At 41.1% G+C, this 12,334-nt stretch overlaps 1 protein-coding gene across 1 annotated transcript in view; it reads right to left on the bottom strand.

Moving 5' to 3' along the window:
• Nucleotides 1-12,334, bottom strand: part of ZCCHC24 (zinc finger CCHC-type containing 24) — a 110,032-nt gene that overhangs the window by 7,865 nt on the left and 89,833 nt on the right. The window contains exon 3 of the mRNA XM_050335899.1: nucleotides 7,347-7,511. Coding sequence (XP_050191856.1) covers nucleotides 7,347-7,511 — 165 coding nt within the window. The remainder of the gene's footprint in view (nucleotides 1-7,346; nucleotides 7,512-12,334) is intronic.

Genomic DNA, 12,334 nt, shown 5'->3' on the forward strand with positions numbered 1-12,334 from the left:
GTAACACTGCAATAACACAGCTATAACCTAATGAGTAGAACGGTTTCTCAGCTCTCTGAATAGCTAAAATGAGACTAAATGTATTGTATTATCCTGAACAAAGCATGTCTGCTTGATTGTATTGGATTACAAGTGCAACACTTATTATATGGCATAGCTAGTGTTGTGCAATAACACTATAGTAAAAGCACTGTGTAGCAGTGATTCTGTGGTGATTGCCAATAGTTTGTTTCTGACTCAATGTTTTAAACTATGATGCTATTCTGGACCACATGTGTGGAGTCTAACTTCATTTACATTCGAATTGCAAATTGGATTTCCTGTGTCAGGAACGTAGGTGGACTTCTTATCTCAAGCAAATCCTTTAACCTCCTCCTGCAACCCCACTGAGTTTTGAATGACTGGCTGGATGTCAGCATGGTGGGATTTGAGATCAGAACCAGCACGCCTGTTTCTAGGCTTGCAGACCAAGCACTGGTGCAGGTACTGCTTTTGCCACAACACAGCAAGTTAAATAAGTTTATTTGGTCAGGAAAACTGCATTTTTGCCTTATTTACCACTTATTCCACCAACATCAGCCCACAAATTTTCTTCAAGAATTTGCATGACATAAATGTAGTCAAAGCCCAGGTTCAGGAGTTCCAGGAGTTAATTTACACTCCTCAACAGAGAATGAGAGTTTTGAAATGCTACACTTAAAACAGGCTATTTGACTCAGCTCTGATTGCTTCTACATGCTAGCTGTGCTCTGATTAAAGAGAAAAAATACAGCAGTTATCATGTTTATTGATATAAGCCAGATATTTTTTTTTTTTAATATGCAAGGCCTTGGGAATCATTTTTCCTGGAAATAGTGCAAAGGACATTGGGAATGCCTTGAAGCGCCAAGAGTTTTTGGATGGTTTTCAGAAACAATAGCTCTCCGTGGTTTGCTTTCCCCCCGCGTTGATTGAGCTCAGCTTTTTGGCCTGCAAAACATTTTGATTTCAGAAATGTTATTGTTACCAGTGTGTTACGACACAGAGGCTGGGGAGAGAGGGGTTACAAAGGCAGGAAAGCAGGTTGCCAAGGGCCAGCTGGAAGGAACAGAGCCGTGCAGAGCCCAGACTACATTTCTGGTGAGGCTTCGAAACTGACTGTGCTTGCATGGTTTGTGCCTCCAAAACACTTCAATCCAACTTCTGCGTAAAGTCCCAGCTTATCTCCATTTGCCATTTTCTCTTTATGGGTTTCTTGTGAGGCAAAAAAGAACCCTTCAATCACCCTGAGCAGCGAGTGTTCTTGTCCTGCTGCTATCTGTCTGTTACTAATTGTGAAGAACTTAAAAGTAATAATCTTACACCCCTGGAGCCTTTCTTACACCCTGCTAAAAGTGTAGGGCATTAGTCAAAGAGCTGTGAGTCCATCAAGGCTGAACTTCCTTGGCACAGGCTTGGACAATTGTCAGCTCTGTGTGGTGGGAGCAGAGGATGCTGGCACAAGAGGGGTGCAGCAGGGTTGGGCTGCAGCATGCTCTGATATTAGCTTTGGGGATTGCCTGAATTACACCAGTGACTGAGGAGGCTGCATGAGCTCTGTGCTGCTGCTGAGAACTCAGCCATGCATTTGGAGAGGGTGTGGAGAAGGGAACAGGCTATTTTGGCTGAAAAGTTAATTCCTCTCCTTAGAAAGAGGTGAAATGGAGCTTGTAAAACCACAGTAAATCCTGCTATATTCCTCTAGGGGAAGGTATGCCTTTTTTCTGTTAAAAGGAGAGTTTAATAGTTCAATTTTTGTTGTCCTTTCTATTTTTTTTTTCTTGAAATGCAAGCATCCACAATGGCACTCTTACATTTTTCACTTTTGTGCATCTTTCTTTAATTTTCTCCTAGTAGTTGCAGGGTGGAAATAATCTTGTGCAGCTCCACCAGGAAAGCATTTGGTGGTGGTGAATAAAGCTTTGCCTCAGGGGAATGAAGTTGAAATAAATTTAAATTTATATAGCAATTCCTGACCTGCAAATTAACTTTTGATTGTGAATTATTGCTGTCCCGCTCTACATGTACTGAATGAACTCTGCATTTCCCAAAAGTCAGTTAAAGTCTAAACCCCTCAAAACAAAAAGTTCACCTTTACGAAGTGTTAGGTATCAGAGAAAACATCACCAGGATATCTTGAGGAAAACTGCTTCCACTATGAAGTAGAATGGAATAATGTGCCTATTTATGTTTGTATTTAAAGATTGATTTTTTTTTCTGCCGTAGAATGGATTAGCTTGATTGTACCCACTGATGGATAAAGGATCACATTAGAATCCCACTGAGAGAAAACACCTAAAATTAATTTTCTGGACTTACTCACATCAAGTCTTAACAGAGCAAATGAGATGATTAAATGTCAGATTAGAGATGTGACTAGAAAGATTCTACACCTATAACTTGCATGATAATTATTAGGTCAACAGTCTTAAGGAGCCATAGCTAGAAAAGACATGCTATCATAAATTTGTAAATTTTCCAATAAAAAAAATTATGCACTGGGGAAAAAAAAATTATGCACTGGGGAAAAAAGATTAAATGCAACATGCATTCTTGAGCAACAGGCCCTGTTTTTCTATCTGCCTGGGGGAAGAGGGACATTAACAAGGCTCTTGGCTGTCACTGTGGATCTGGGAGGCAGTGGTAAGGAGGCTGCAGACCAGAGGCACGATGCTCAGGGAGAGTAAGCAGCCTCTGTCAGCAGCATGCCTCTAGGACTGGCCAGCTAGGAATGACTGATAACAGCATGAGGTAAATGGTGAAAATCTCTTTAGAGTTCAGAAAAGCAGCAGTCTGGGTTGAACTGCATTGCCATTGGTGGAGTACACAAGTATGGGCATGCTGTGGAAGGTTTACTAAATGTAAAGGGCCAAAAGAGCACACTTGTGGGCCTGAAACTGTTGAAAAGTTTATTGGGCTTGAGTGATTATACCCACCCCCTCCCCATACTGAGGGAAGAGAGGTGGCTGTGGTTGCACTCAGATAAGGAAATTGTGATGGGACCACTGAATTGCCCATGGAAGTAATAACTTTGATATCATGAAGTATGTATTTACATACCAAATTATTTCCAGGCCAACAGTAAATTCCTGACAGCTGGAAGAAAATAGTGTCCAAGAGGACAAGTCGGTCACCAGATGGCTGGTTCTGCACCAGTGCAACAGCTGTCATCACAAACAGCACTGGAGTCAGCCACAAAGTCGGAGAAGAAGCCTTGATAAGAGGCCAGCCAGGAAGTAACCACAGGCGCAGATGTTGCTGCTATAGTAGGCAGGGGAAGAAAATGAGAATTCAGAGCTTGGCATCTGGGCTGTTCCAGTGCCAAGAACGCTGGAGAATGACTACAAGAATTGGCTTAGTTGCTGGAGCAGGGTAAGAAGGAACATAAACAACCACAAAATCCAAATTCCTTGGAAAAATAAGAGATGGGTTCAAGTCCCATCTGAGATGCCTATTTATGTTTAGAGTAGCTAAAGTAACTACCTGGGAAACTACTTTAGAAACTGCCATAGAGCAGCTTTGTCAGGGTAGCTTTTTGGTCCTTGGTAAGGCTTGAGCTCAACAGGCTTACAGTTTTTGCCCCATGTCCTGTGCATTTCTGTAAGCACTCCGATGGGAAGCTTGGCCTCTTGAGGAACAAAGTGGAACAATCTAGTCATGAAAACAAAAATGCATTCCAAGCTTGATTGGGATGAGGAGCAGTTTTGCAGCTCAGGTGTGAGAGCCACCCAACTCCCTGCTCTGTGGATGAGCTGGGGAATGAACAGCAGCAGCCCTGCTATCAGGCCCGTGTGTTACTTCTTGTAATACATACTCCACCATCTCTCTTAAATGCTGAGATTTAGAGCTGTATTTGTAGAGCACTCTGAAGTATATACACAGCTGTGAAATTGCTGAGAAGACTTTTCCTGCCCCAGAGAGATTAAAAGCTCGTTCTCACAGATATAGGCTATGTGGACTAAGAGCATAGGGCTGAGCTGAGACATTGCTTGTGGGGAATTGGCACAGGATAATTTCCTGAAGTGAAATGAGCCTCCAGGAACAAAGAACAGGTGACAGGGAAGTGTGGCTGATCTCTTCTCCAGGGACCCCCTAATGAAAGGCAAGCATAGGAAATCAAGATTTGAGCATAGCCGCACAAGCCATTCACAGAGCGGCATATGTGCTAGAATGGCTACTCCAGAGCTACCCAGAGTGGAGATTATTATCTTCAGTGCTTTGATATCCATTGCCTGAGCCAGTTACATGGGAGTACTTGGGCACAAAACCATTCCCTTGTGAGATGTGGACAAACCCTACAGTAGTGAGAAGTCCACAGATTTGGGAAAGCAACTGCTTTGAGGATGAGAGAAAAGGGCCGACCTGTCAATTGAGAACAAACTCCTAATTCACTGCAATGTATAATGAGCAATCCTAAAATAAGGATTTCAATTTTTTAAATCCTGAACTGGGCACAAGCATCCTGCTCTCCAATATTCAGGGTGACATAGCAAGGCTTGGTGGCCCATGTGGTTAGATTTCAGCTATTGAATAGGCTCTACAAAGGTTGATCTGCTTGGTGACAAACTCAGAGAATGCAGAAATACTCACTTGGCCATATAAGAGGATGGGAAAGTACCCTTGGAGATGGTTTTTGTGTCTTGCCTATATCCACACCTCCCTGTAAAAGTGTCCTCTACTGCTTAGGCTCATGTATGGAACAGGGGAGGTTGGCTTGACCTGGTATGAGGTTTTTATGCTGTATCTACTATGGTGATTGGAGACTTTCTATAACATGCCCTCACTAGGGAAATGTGGCCCCCAGCTGTTTTAGATATGGGCTGAGATATTCACAGTTTTTATAGTTTTGGAAGCTTTTGTAACTTGACAAAAGGAGAGGTCAATTTTAAGGAACCAGCAGTGATTTTTACCTGCTGATAAAATGACCATTATTTTTTAAAATAATATTCCAGATACTCTTTTTCTGTTAGGTTACAATTACATGTTTACCAAATGGTAGGGCAAGGAGTGAAAAAAGGAGATGATGAATTCCAACACATTGGTGAAGAGAAATATTGACAAAATTGTTTGAAAGTAGACATCATTTATTTCACTAGAAGTAAATATTGTCTGATCTTGAATGGAGGTCAGACTTCTCCAGTTCATCTGGGTTTTGTTAAACCAAAGAAAGCAATCCATTTATGGATTATTTGTAGTATGATCGCATCACATAGTGCAGTGACTTCTGTTTTGAAGTATCTATTCTTTCACTGCAACACTGATTTTTTTTTTCTTTTTTTGATGGAGTGAAAATGGCACAAAAGAAGCATTGTGTCTAGGGAGAGGCAATATCTTGTCTTAGTGAGTTTCGTTTAGGTGTCCAATGGAAGATTCAGATGAGAGTGAAAATTATCTGATCCCATATAATAAAAGCAGAAGAAGCATTTAATTAGCTGAGGACACCTACTGAGAGGGAAGTGATGTCTAAAAACTTTTAGAAGTGCATAGGAACTCAAACATGAATGATGACTCTGCTATGGTAGGTACCAACAAAATAATCAAAATCTAAAGAATAAATAGGAAATATATGCAGAAAATGTGAAGGTGGTGTAGCAGTGCTGTTTAAAAAAATTATTAAAGTCATCCTATGTGCACAACAACATTTTTTTGTGCTATAACTCTCAAACTAGAAATACTGGACTTTTAATTACATCTTTCACTGTACTTTTACAAAATACAGTTGTTAGTATAAGAGGGGCATAAGTGACTGGGTAGAGCACATTTTCCAGAATGGTGCAGAATAACACACACAAATGTTGATAAATGTTTAGAGAGCCCGGCGTGGAACTGGATGCTTGGACAAAAACCATATATGGGCTGGCAAACAGGAGGCTCTGTCAAGAAGCAGCACAGACCTCCTGCAGCCTGTTGGCTCTCCTCTCCTGCTGGCTCTGTGCATGGACTGATGCTGTTCTCTTTACTGCCAGGCTAATGCTGTTATGTTTAATCAGAAGCAACACAGAGCACTTCTAAAAGAATGGAAAAGTCTAGGAAGGATGATAATGGTAACACTGAGGAATAGAAGCAGATGGAGGTGAGACAGTGTCACCAGGATGTAAAAATCCTTCAGCTTGAGGTTCTAATTTCACATTTTAGGGAAGAGCACTATTTATATGAGGAAGCCTAGCAGAAATACAGTCTTGTCTTGAAGATCTCAACTGCAATACCTACTGGTGGGACATGAACACATGGATAGACAAGAAGAGCAAAGCTCTTCAATATCCTTGATTTATGGTGTCCTTAGGGAATGGCATGGAAACATAGTGATGGGGGTCAGCTGTGGAAACCTGCACTGCACAAGCTGTGATTATTCCCCAGAAAATACCATATATGTGTCTCCATAGCAAGTGCAGCCTATGGAAGCACTGTAGACTGCAGCCCTTCCAACAGCATGTCCCTGGCTTTAGTTAATACTGAGCAGATAAGTTGCCATGAGGGGCAACTCTGGACAACGGATGGCTTGCAAAACTTCTTTATTACAGAATGTACATATCCAAGTCTATAATGCCTCTTGTACAGTGTCCATTAGATACCTCTTGAATGATTTCTTGACTCTTTGAACATTAACGTAAATGATGGAAAGAATTTAGAAGAACAACGTAAATATTTATAAACTTGTGTTATAAATCAATGTAATTTGAATTGTAATTTCTCTCACTCTCAAGACTGTAGTTTCAAGCATGTGATAAATAACTTCATTGCTCAGCCTGGATTTTGGATTTTTAGATCAGCCGTCTAAACTGAGGCAAGGAATATGAGACTTTGGAAGCTTTGAGCTTGTCTCATGTTAAGTTAGTGTTATTAACCAAGGAATTTTGTAGGCAGGAGTCATCTTTGTATTCCCTTTTATCACTGCTCTTTGTAAGTAGACATAGCCCCTTGATGAAATCCAACAGGTGAAAAAAAGTAGTACACATAGGAAATAACTGCTGACACCAGTGCAATGAAACAATAAATTTGTGTAAATACGAAGAGAATTGGAAGAACTAGGAGGCCTGTTACTACTGCTGAACTTGTTTATCTCAGATTAAAAGGTCTCACAGTCTGTTTCTATAAAAAGGCAGGTAAAGATTTTGGGTTTGCGTTATTTTTACTGAAAGAATGTTCAAATTGCAACTCTGACACCTCTCTAGGTTTCCAGGACTGAGACAAGCAGCTCATCTGGGAAACCATTTTTTGTGGTACGCTGTAGTCCACGACAAGTTCTATTTAAGCCTTACCCACACTTTACAAAGTCAAGAGCATTCCTAGTTCCAAGCCTGCTGCCAGCAGGTCTGCACTTCTCCTACCTGTTTGTGAGGATAAACATTAATGTGGCACTTGATACATTCTTGTCCCATGTTAGCCCAGGAGTTTCCACTCATCCATTTTCTCTTGCATTTGGGGCACTTATATTCACCAAAGCAGCGTTTCTTGCCCTGGTATGGTGTCAGGCCTTCTCCTTTTGGACGAGCCTACAAAACAAAGGGAAGTAGCAATGAATGACCAAAAGTGGGTGAGGGGTAGGTAGTCGAAAAGTAAAGGGTTTTTTAATTAGGAAACTTTGGGCAAAAGGTACTGGAGGCAGACAGGAAGTTTGTATCTCCTTAATAAAGAGTTCATATGTTGCAGCTGGAGTTTAACAGTTCTGAGAGTTGTTTCTGGTAGAAGTATTCAAAAGTTCAAGAGGACTTATAATACTTGTTAGTGGCATTGAACATAGTGTTTAGAAATATGCCTGTGCACTTTTTCCATTTCCATTTTAATATTGGCTTCATTATGATAAGATCATCTCTATTGCATACATATTGCCAGTAATACATATATAATCTGGAGGATTATATATTATCAGCTACTGCTCACTACTAAAGGACTACTTCTTAAATAGAAATTCTAGTTAAGAAATCTAGTATATTTGCCACTGAAACGTACCATTAAGAAGATTCTTAATAATCTATCTTTGCACAGCCTGTAAAGAGTTAAATATTGGCAATTCATTAATATGTGGATTATCATATGGGAGTGCACAAACTGGGACTGAGTATGAAGGAAAGACATTTTGATTAGTGAAAACACTAACTTTTATTAAATTTGTCTGGTTTCTTGCTCTTGGGAAACAGTTTCACTGATTTCTACTTTTTGAAGGAAACATGAAGGGATTCTCAAATGGGCTGTTGTGATGTCCAAATGTTAAATGCCCCTTGAAGAAACCCTTTTTATCTAGGGAAGCTAGTAGAGATGACAATTACGTTATGCAAATACCAGCTTGACTTTTTGTAAATACATTCACTCACTAAAACTGTGTGTTGCACTTAACAAAATATAGCAAGGTACCTGCTAAATTAATATGTTACTGTGAAGACGAATATTGCATACAGCTGTCCTAAGAAAAGAAAGCCATTTTCCCAGAGTCTCTAGCAGGTGTTGAAATACTGTCCATGTATTCACTATGTTTAGTTTCTTGTTGCCCAATGGGAGATTGTTTTGCCTGTGTAGTGGCAGAGTAGTATGATCACCTATCAAAGGATTCTTTGTCGCTTAGTTTTATGTCACGCCAAAGCAGCTTTTCTTTAAGGTTCCGGATAAAGTTTGTGAAGGTTAAATGACCCATCATGCTGGGAAGGCATTTGTTTTTGTTTTGGGAGCTTGTACAATTTCTCAGTGTGTAGGTCCAAATTGCTTTCGATGTGAAAACATGGGCTGCAAAAGCAGGTGGTTGGCAGAGGCTCTGAGACTCAGCTCCCGTGGCTGATGGAGATGGTGTACGCTGTGTAACCTCCAGGGTTGCACGTGGGAGCAGGAGGCAAAGGAACGTGGAGTGCGCTCTCCCCCGCATGCAGTGGGTGGAAGAGCAGGGGACCCCAAACCTACTCTGGCCTTTTTTTTTTTTTTTTTCCCCCTGTAATGTCAGTAAACAACATTCTCTGGGTTTTGTTAATGCTTATTCCTCAGTGCAACAATATTCTTTAAAATATCAGATTGGTAGTGACCTCAGTTACAAACAGGCAAACATCTTTAATAATTTGCTTCATGACACTCAGTCTGACAAGCCACTGTAAATATTCTGGCTCATTGCAAAGATGAAGCTGACACCAGGACACACGTATTTGCAGTAGTATTGCACAGAAGAGAGAAAAAAAAGGTTCATTGCTTTAATGAGAAACATTCTGACTTTCACAACTGAGTGCTGGCAGGCACCCAGAGTGTAACCCTCTGATCCATGGTGTCCCTTGATAAGGATGACAGATTGCAATTGAATGTAGGGCAGGAAAATGTCAATTTATGGAGACATCCTTATTCTGGACACTTTATTTGGTTCTGCCTCTGAAGAGCTCGTAGCACAAGTCAGTGTAAGAAGGAACCACATGCTCTCTTCATTTAGAAATTCTCATGGAATTGAATAGGAACCCTGTATAAAGAGAGCTCTCATGATTGAGAGACCTTCCCCCTCCTCCTGAGGCATCACAGATTTCTTTATTTGCAGTTTCAATTGGGGCTATGTTATTGAACAGAAGCAAGCTATTCCTGATTCTCTAACTCACACTCTACTTTAACTCCTCCTGCAGTCAGACCTGGGAATGCAGCTTCATTGCCTCTACCAAGCAGCAGTCCTTTCAGAAAACGTGCAGGTCACAGAGTTCATTATTTCCAAAAGTAATAGCATTGACTTTGGAGACAGAGTGTGTCTTAGAAGTCTTGTAAATGTTTACAAAGAGTATTTAAACATAACACTCCCACTGCGATATGTTATGTCAGCCATAAAGAGTATTTAAACTTCAGACTCCCACTGCAATATGCTGCGCCAGCCACAGTTCACAGACGGGAAGCTTTCAGGGATGGCTGCTTTGGGCAGGCTGGTAACTGGGGCTTTCTCCAGGTCCTGGTAGTTGACTTCAGAGACACCAATGCCCTGAAATGCTCTGCCCTCACAAATGCACAGGGGGGCACTGAAGATGCTAGCTTGTGTGTACAGCTGGGCATCAGAAATGGAGGCTTTCCAAATTAGAAGCTACTTTTAAAATCTGGCTTATCTAACTTTCTCAGCAAATCGGAAACAGAACCAGGAAAAGAATGTAGGAACCCTGACTCTGTCGGTAATTTCCTGTTATAATTGCTAGACTAAACTTCTGATTTATTTTTATTTTAACTTTTCAACTGTCACAGCTCCCTTCTTAGTCAGTGACTTTAATTAGCTTGCTGGCAAAGCTACAGCATTCTCTGTAGGTGTTTTGCTATTCTGCTTTATGGATGTTTATATGTTGCCCTAAAAGATATTATTTTCCTGCCCATATCTTCAGTTTCCCTAACTGTGCCCCACAGGGAATTCAGATTCTCAAACAAGCAAGCTCATTTTCTCTAGTGAGAAACATCATTAGGAAGCACTGACAGCAGCAAAGGCAACCCTCCAACTCCCTCCACCCTTCAAATCCAAACAAAACAGATATTTGACAGTATTTGGTGGAAGGCAAAACCTGACTGAGATACACTAACGGCCTGAGAGATCTGAGGCTGGGTGTTTTCTTTTTTTTTTTTTTAATATTATTTAAAGTGTCTGGCTCCAGCAGCAGCACAGCTGAATTGCATAAACATTTCCAAGAAACAGCTTGCTCCTTGGCGCAGAAGCAGCCAGCCCTGCCCTCAGGGTGCTCGAGCACCCAGTCACTCTGCACCAGAGGTATCTTAGCTCTCGTGCAGCTGGAGGGCAAGAGCTGTTTTCACCAGAGGTGTCTCTTCACTAAGAGCCAAAAAGGAGCAAGAATACACATTTTCTCATTTGGTATTAACTTAAAGACCCTTCTTTTACAGAATGTGGAATTTACCTTGTTTAAACCATTAGCCTCCTATTCCCTCCCCACCCCAGCTCCATCTGAATGGTGGTTAATAATAGGCCTTGGTTTGATGTTTAGATCTTGCAATTCCTGTATTGGGCATTATCTCTTCTTACTCCTGCAGATAGGGAGGGATTTATTTATGTCCAGAGTTAACCTGGCAGAGTTATGCCCCTATTAATAATGGCACAATATTTTGTTGTTACCATGTCAACATATACTGTCCCATTGCAGGTACACCCAGTTAGTCTTTGGTCTGGTTTCCATCCATGTCTGCAAAAACTTGTGTATGTCTTTGCTCAGACATTTCAAGGATTTACCTCATCCAGGACAGGTAGGCCTTTGGGAAGGATCAAAACTGAACAGATTTTTCTACAATGAAAATTAGCCATTGCTTAAGTATGTCGCAATATCGAGATCGAGGCATAGGCAACAGATTCTTCATGCTGTTTTGACATTGGACAAATGATGAGACAAACGAAATAACCTTTGCAGGTGTACCTAGCCAGTGGGTGTGTTTGCCTTAGCTGGATCCAACAAACATACAAAGCCAGTGGATTTTTTTGTGGCACAGTAATGAAAGTTACCTCAATATTCCATCCCTCACTGACACCCAGCTGCCTCTTTTTTCATCCTCTTTCTTTCTTCAGCCAAAACCACAAATTGACCATAATAAGATTTTAAAAGTGTTTAAGTTGAGCTTTTCTGCTGGTAACTGGCCAGTCGAGCTCTCTCTCAACCTATCACACAGTGCATTTCATGAAGGAATCTGCCAAATCACTTGGCAGTGATGGACATAATAAAGGACTCTCTGCTTCTCTGCTTTCCTTAAACAATTCACTCAGAGTATCAGTTTGCAGTGTCAGCAAAAAAACCCACCCCCACACCCCCCACGTGCCCTGTTTAAAGCTAGACTCATTTTAAACAACATGGGGCTGAGAATTTCCTCAAAGCAAAATACAGAGGAGCAATGTAGTTAATGCTTTTCTTCCCCTCATCTTCCCCCAAGTTTGTTTTGCACAGCTGAAAGGCTGTGTGCAGCATGGGGAAAGATGAAATCAGCATGATGCTGGTAGGTGGATCCCCTTCACAGAAGAACTCTGTGAGGGTCTGCTTGTAAGCATGCTTCATCAAATGAAGCAGAAAAGCAATAATTGCAAACAACAGCTTGGTGCTCTGACCGGCTCCCAGGTGGTTTGTGGGAGTGGGAGGGTCAGAGCTGTATTTTGAAATGTGAACCCTTCAACACTCTCAATTGAAAGTCTGCTCAGCTAGGAGATGCCATTAACAAAGCCATAGCATTCTTATTTTGGTGCTACTGTAAGTGCATATTTTTAATAAAGATGAAATGATGATAATGCATACCCAAAATGTCCAACTAAAACCTGAAAAACAAAGTATTAAGACTGATTTGGGGTACTGAGTGTTGTGGCATTCTTACCACTAGAACTACAGAAAGTTGTAGAGGG

Source organism: Myiozetetes cayanensis, unplaced genomic scaffold (assembly GCF_022539395.1).
Source record: "Myiozetetes cayanensis isolate MyiCay16 unplaced genomic scaffold, myiCay2020 scf10, whole genome shotgun sequence".
NCBI classification, from domain to species: domain Eukaryota; kingdom Metazoa; phylum Chordata; class Aves; order Passeriformes; family Tyrannidae; genus Myiozetetes; species Myiozetetes cayanensis.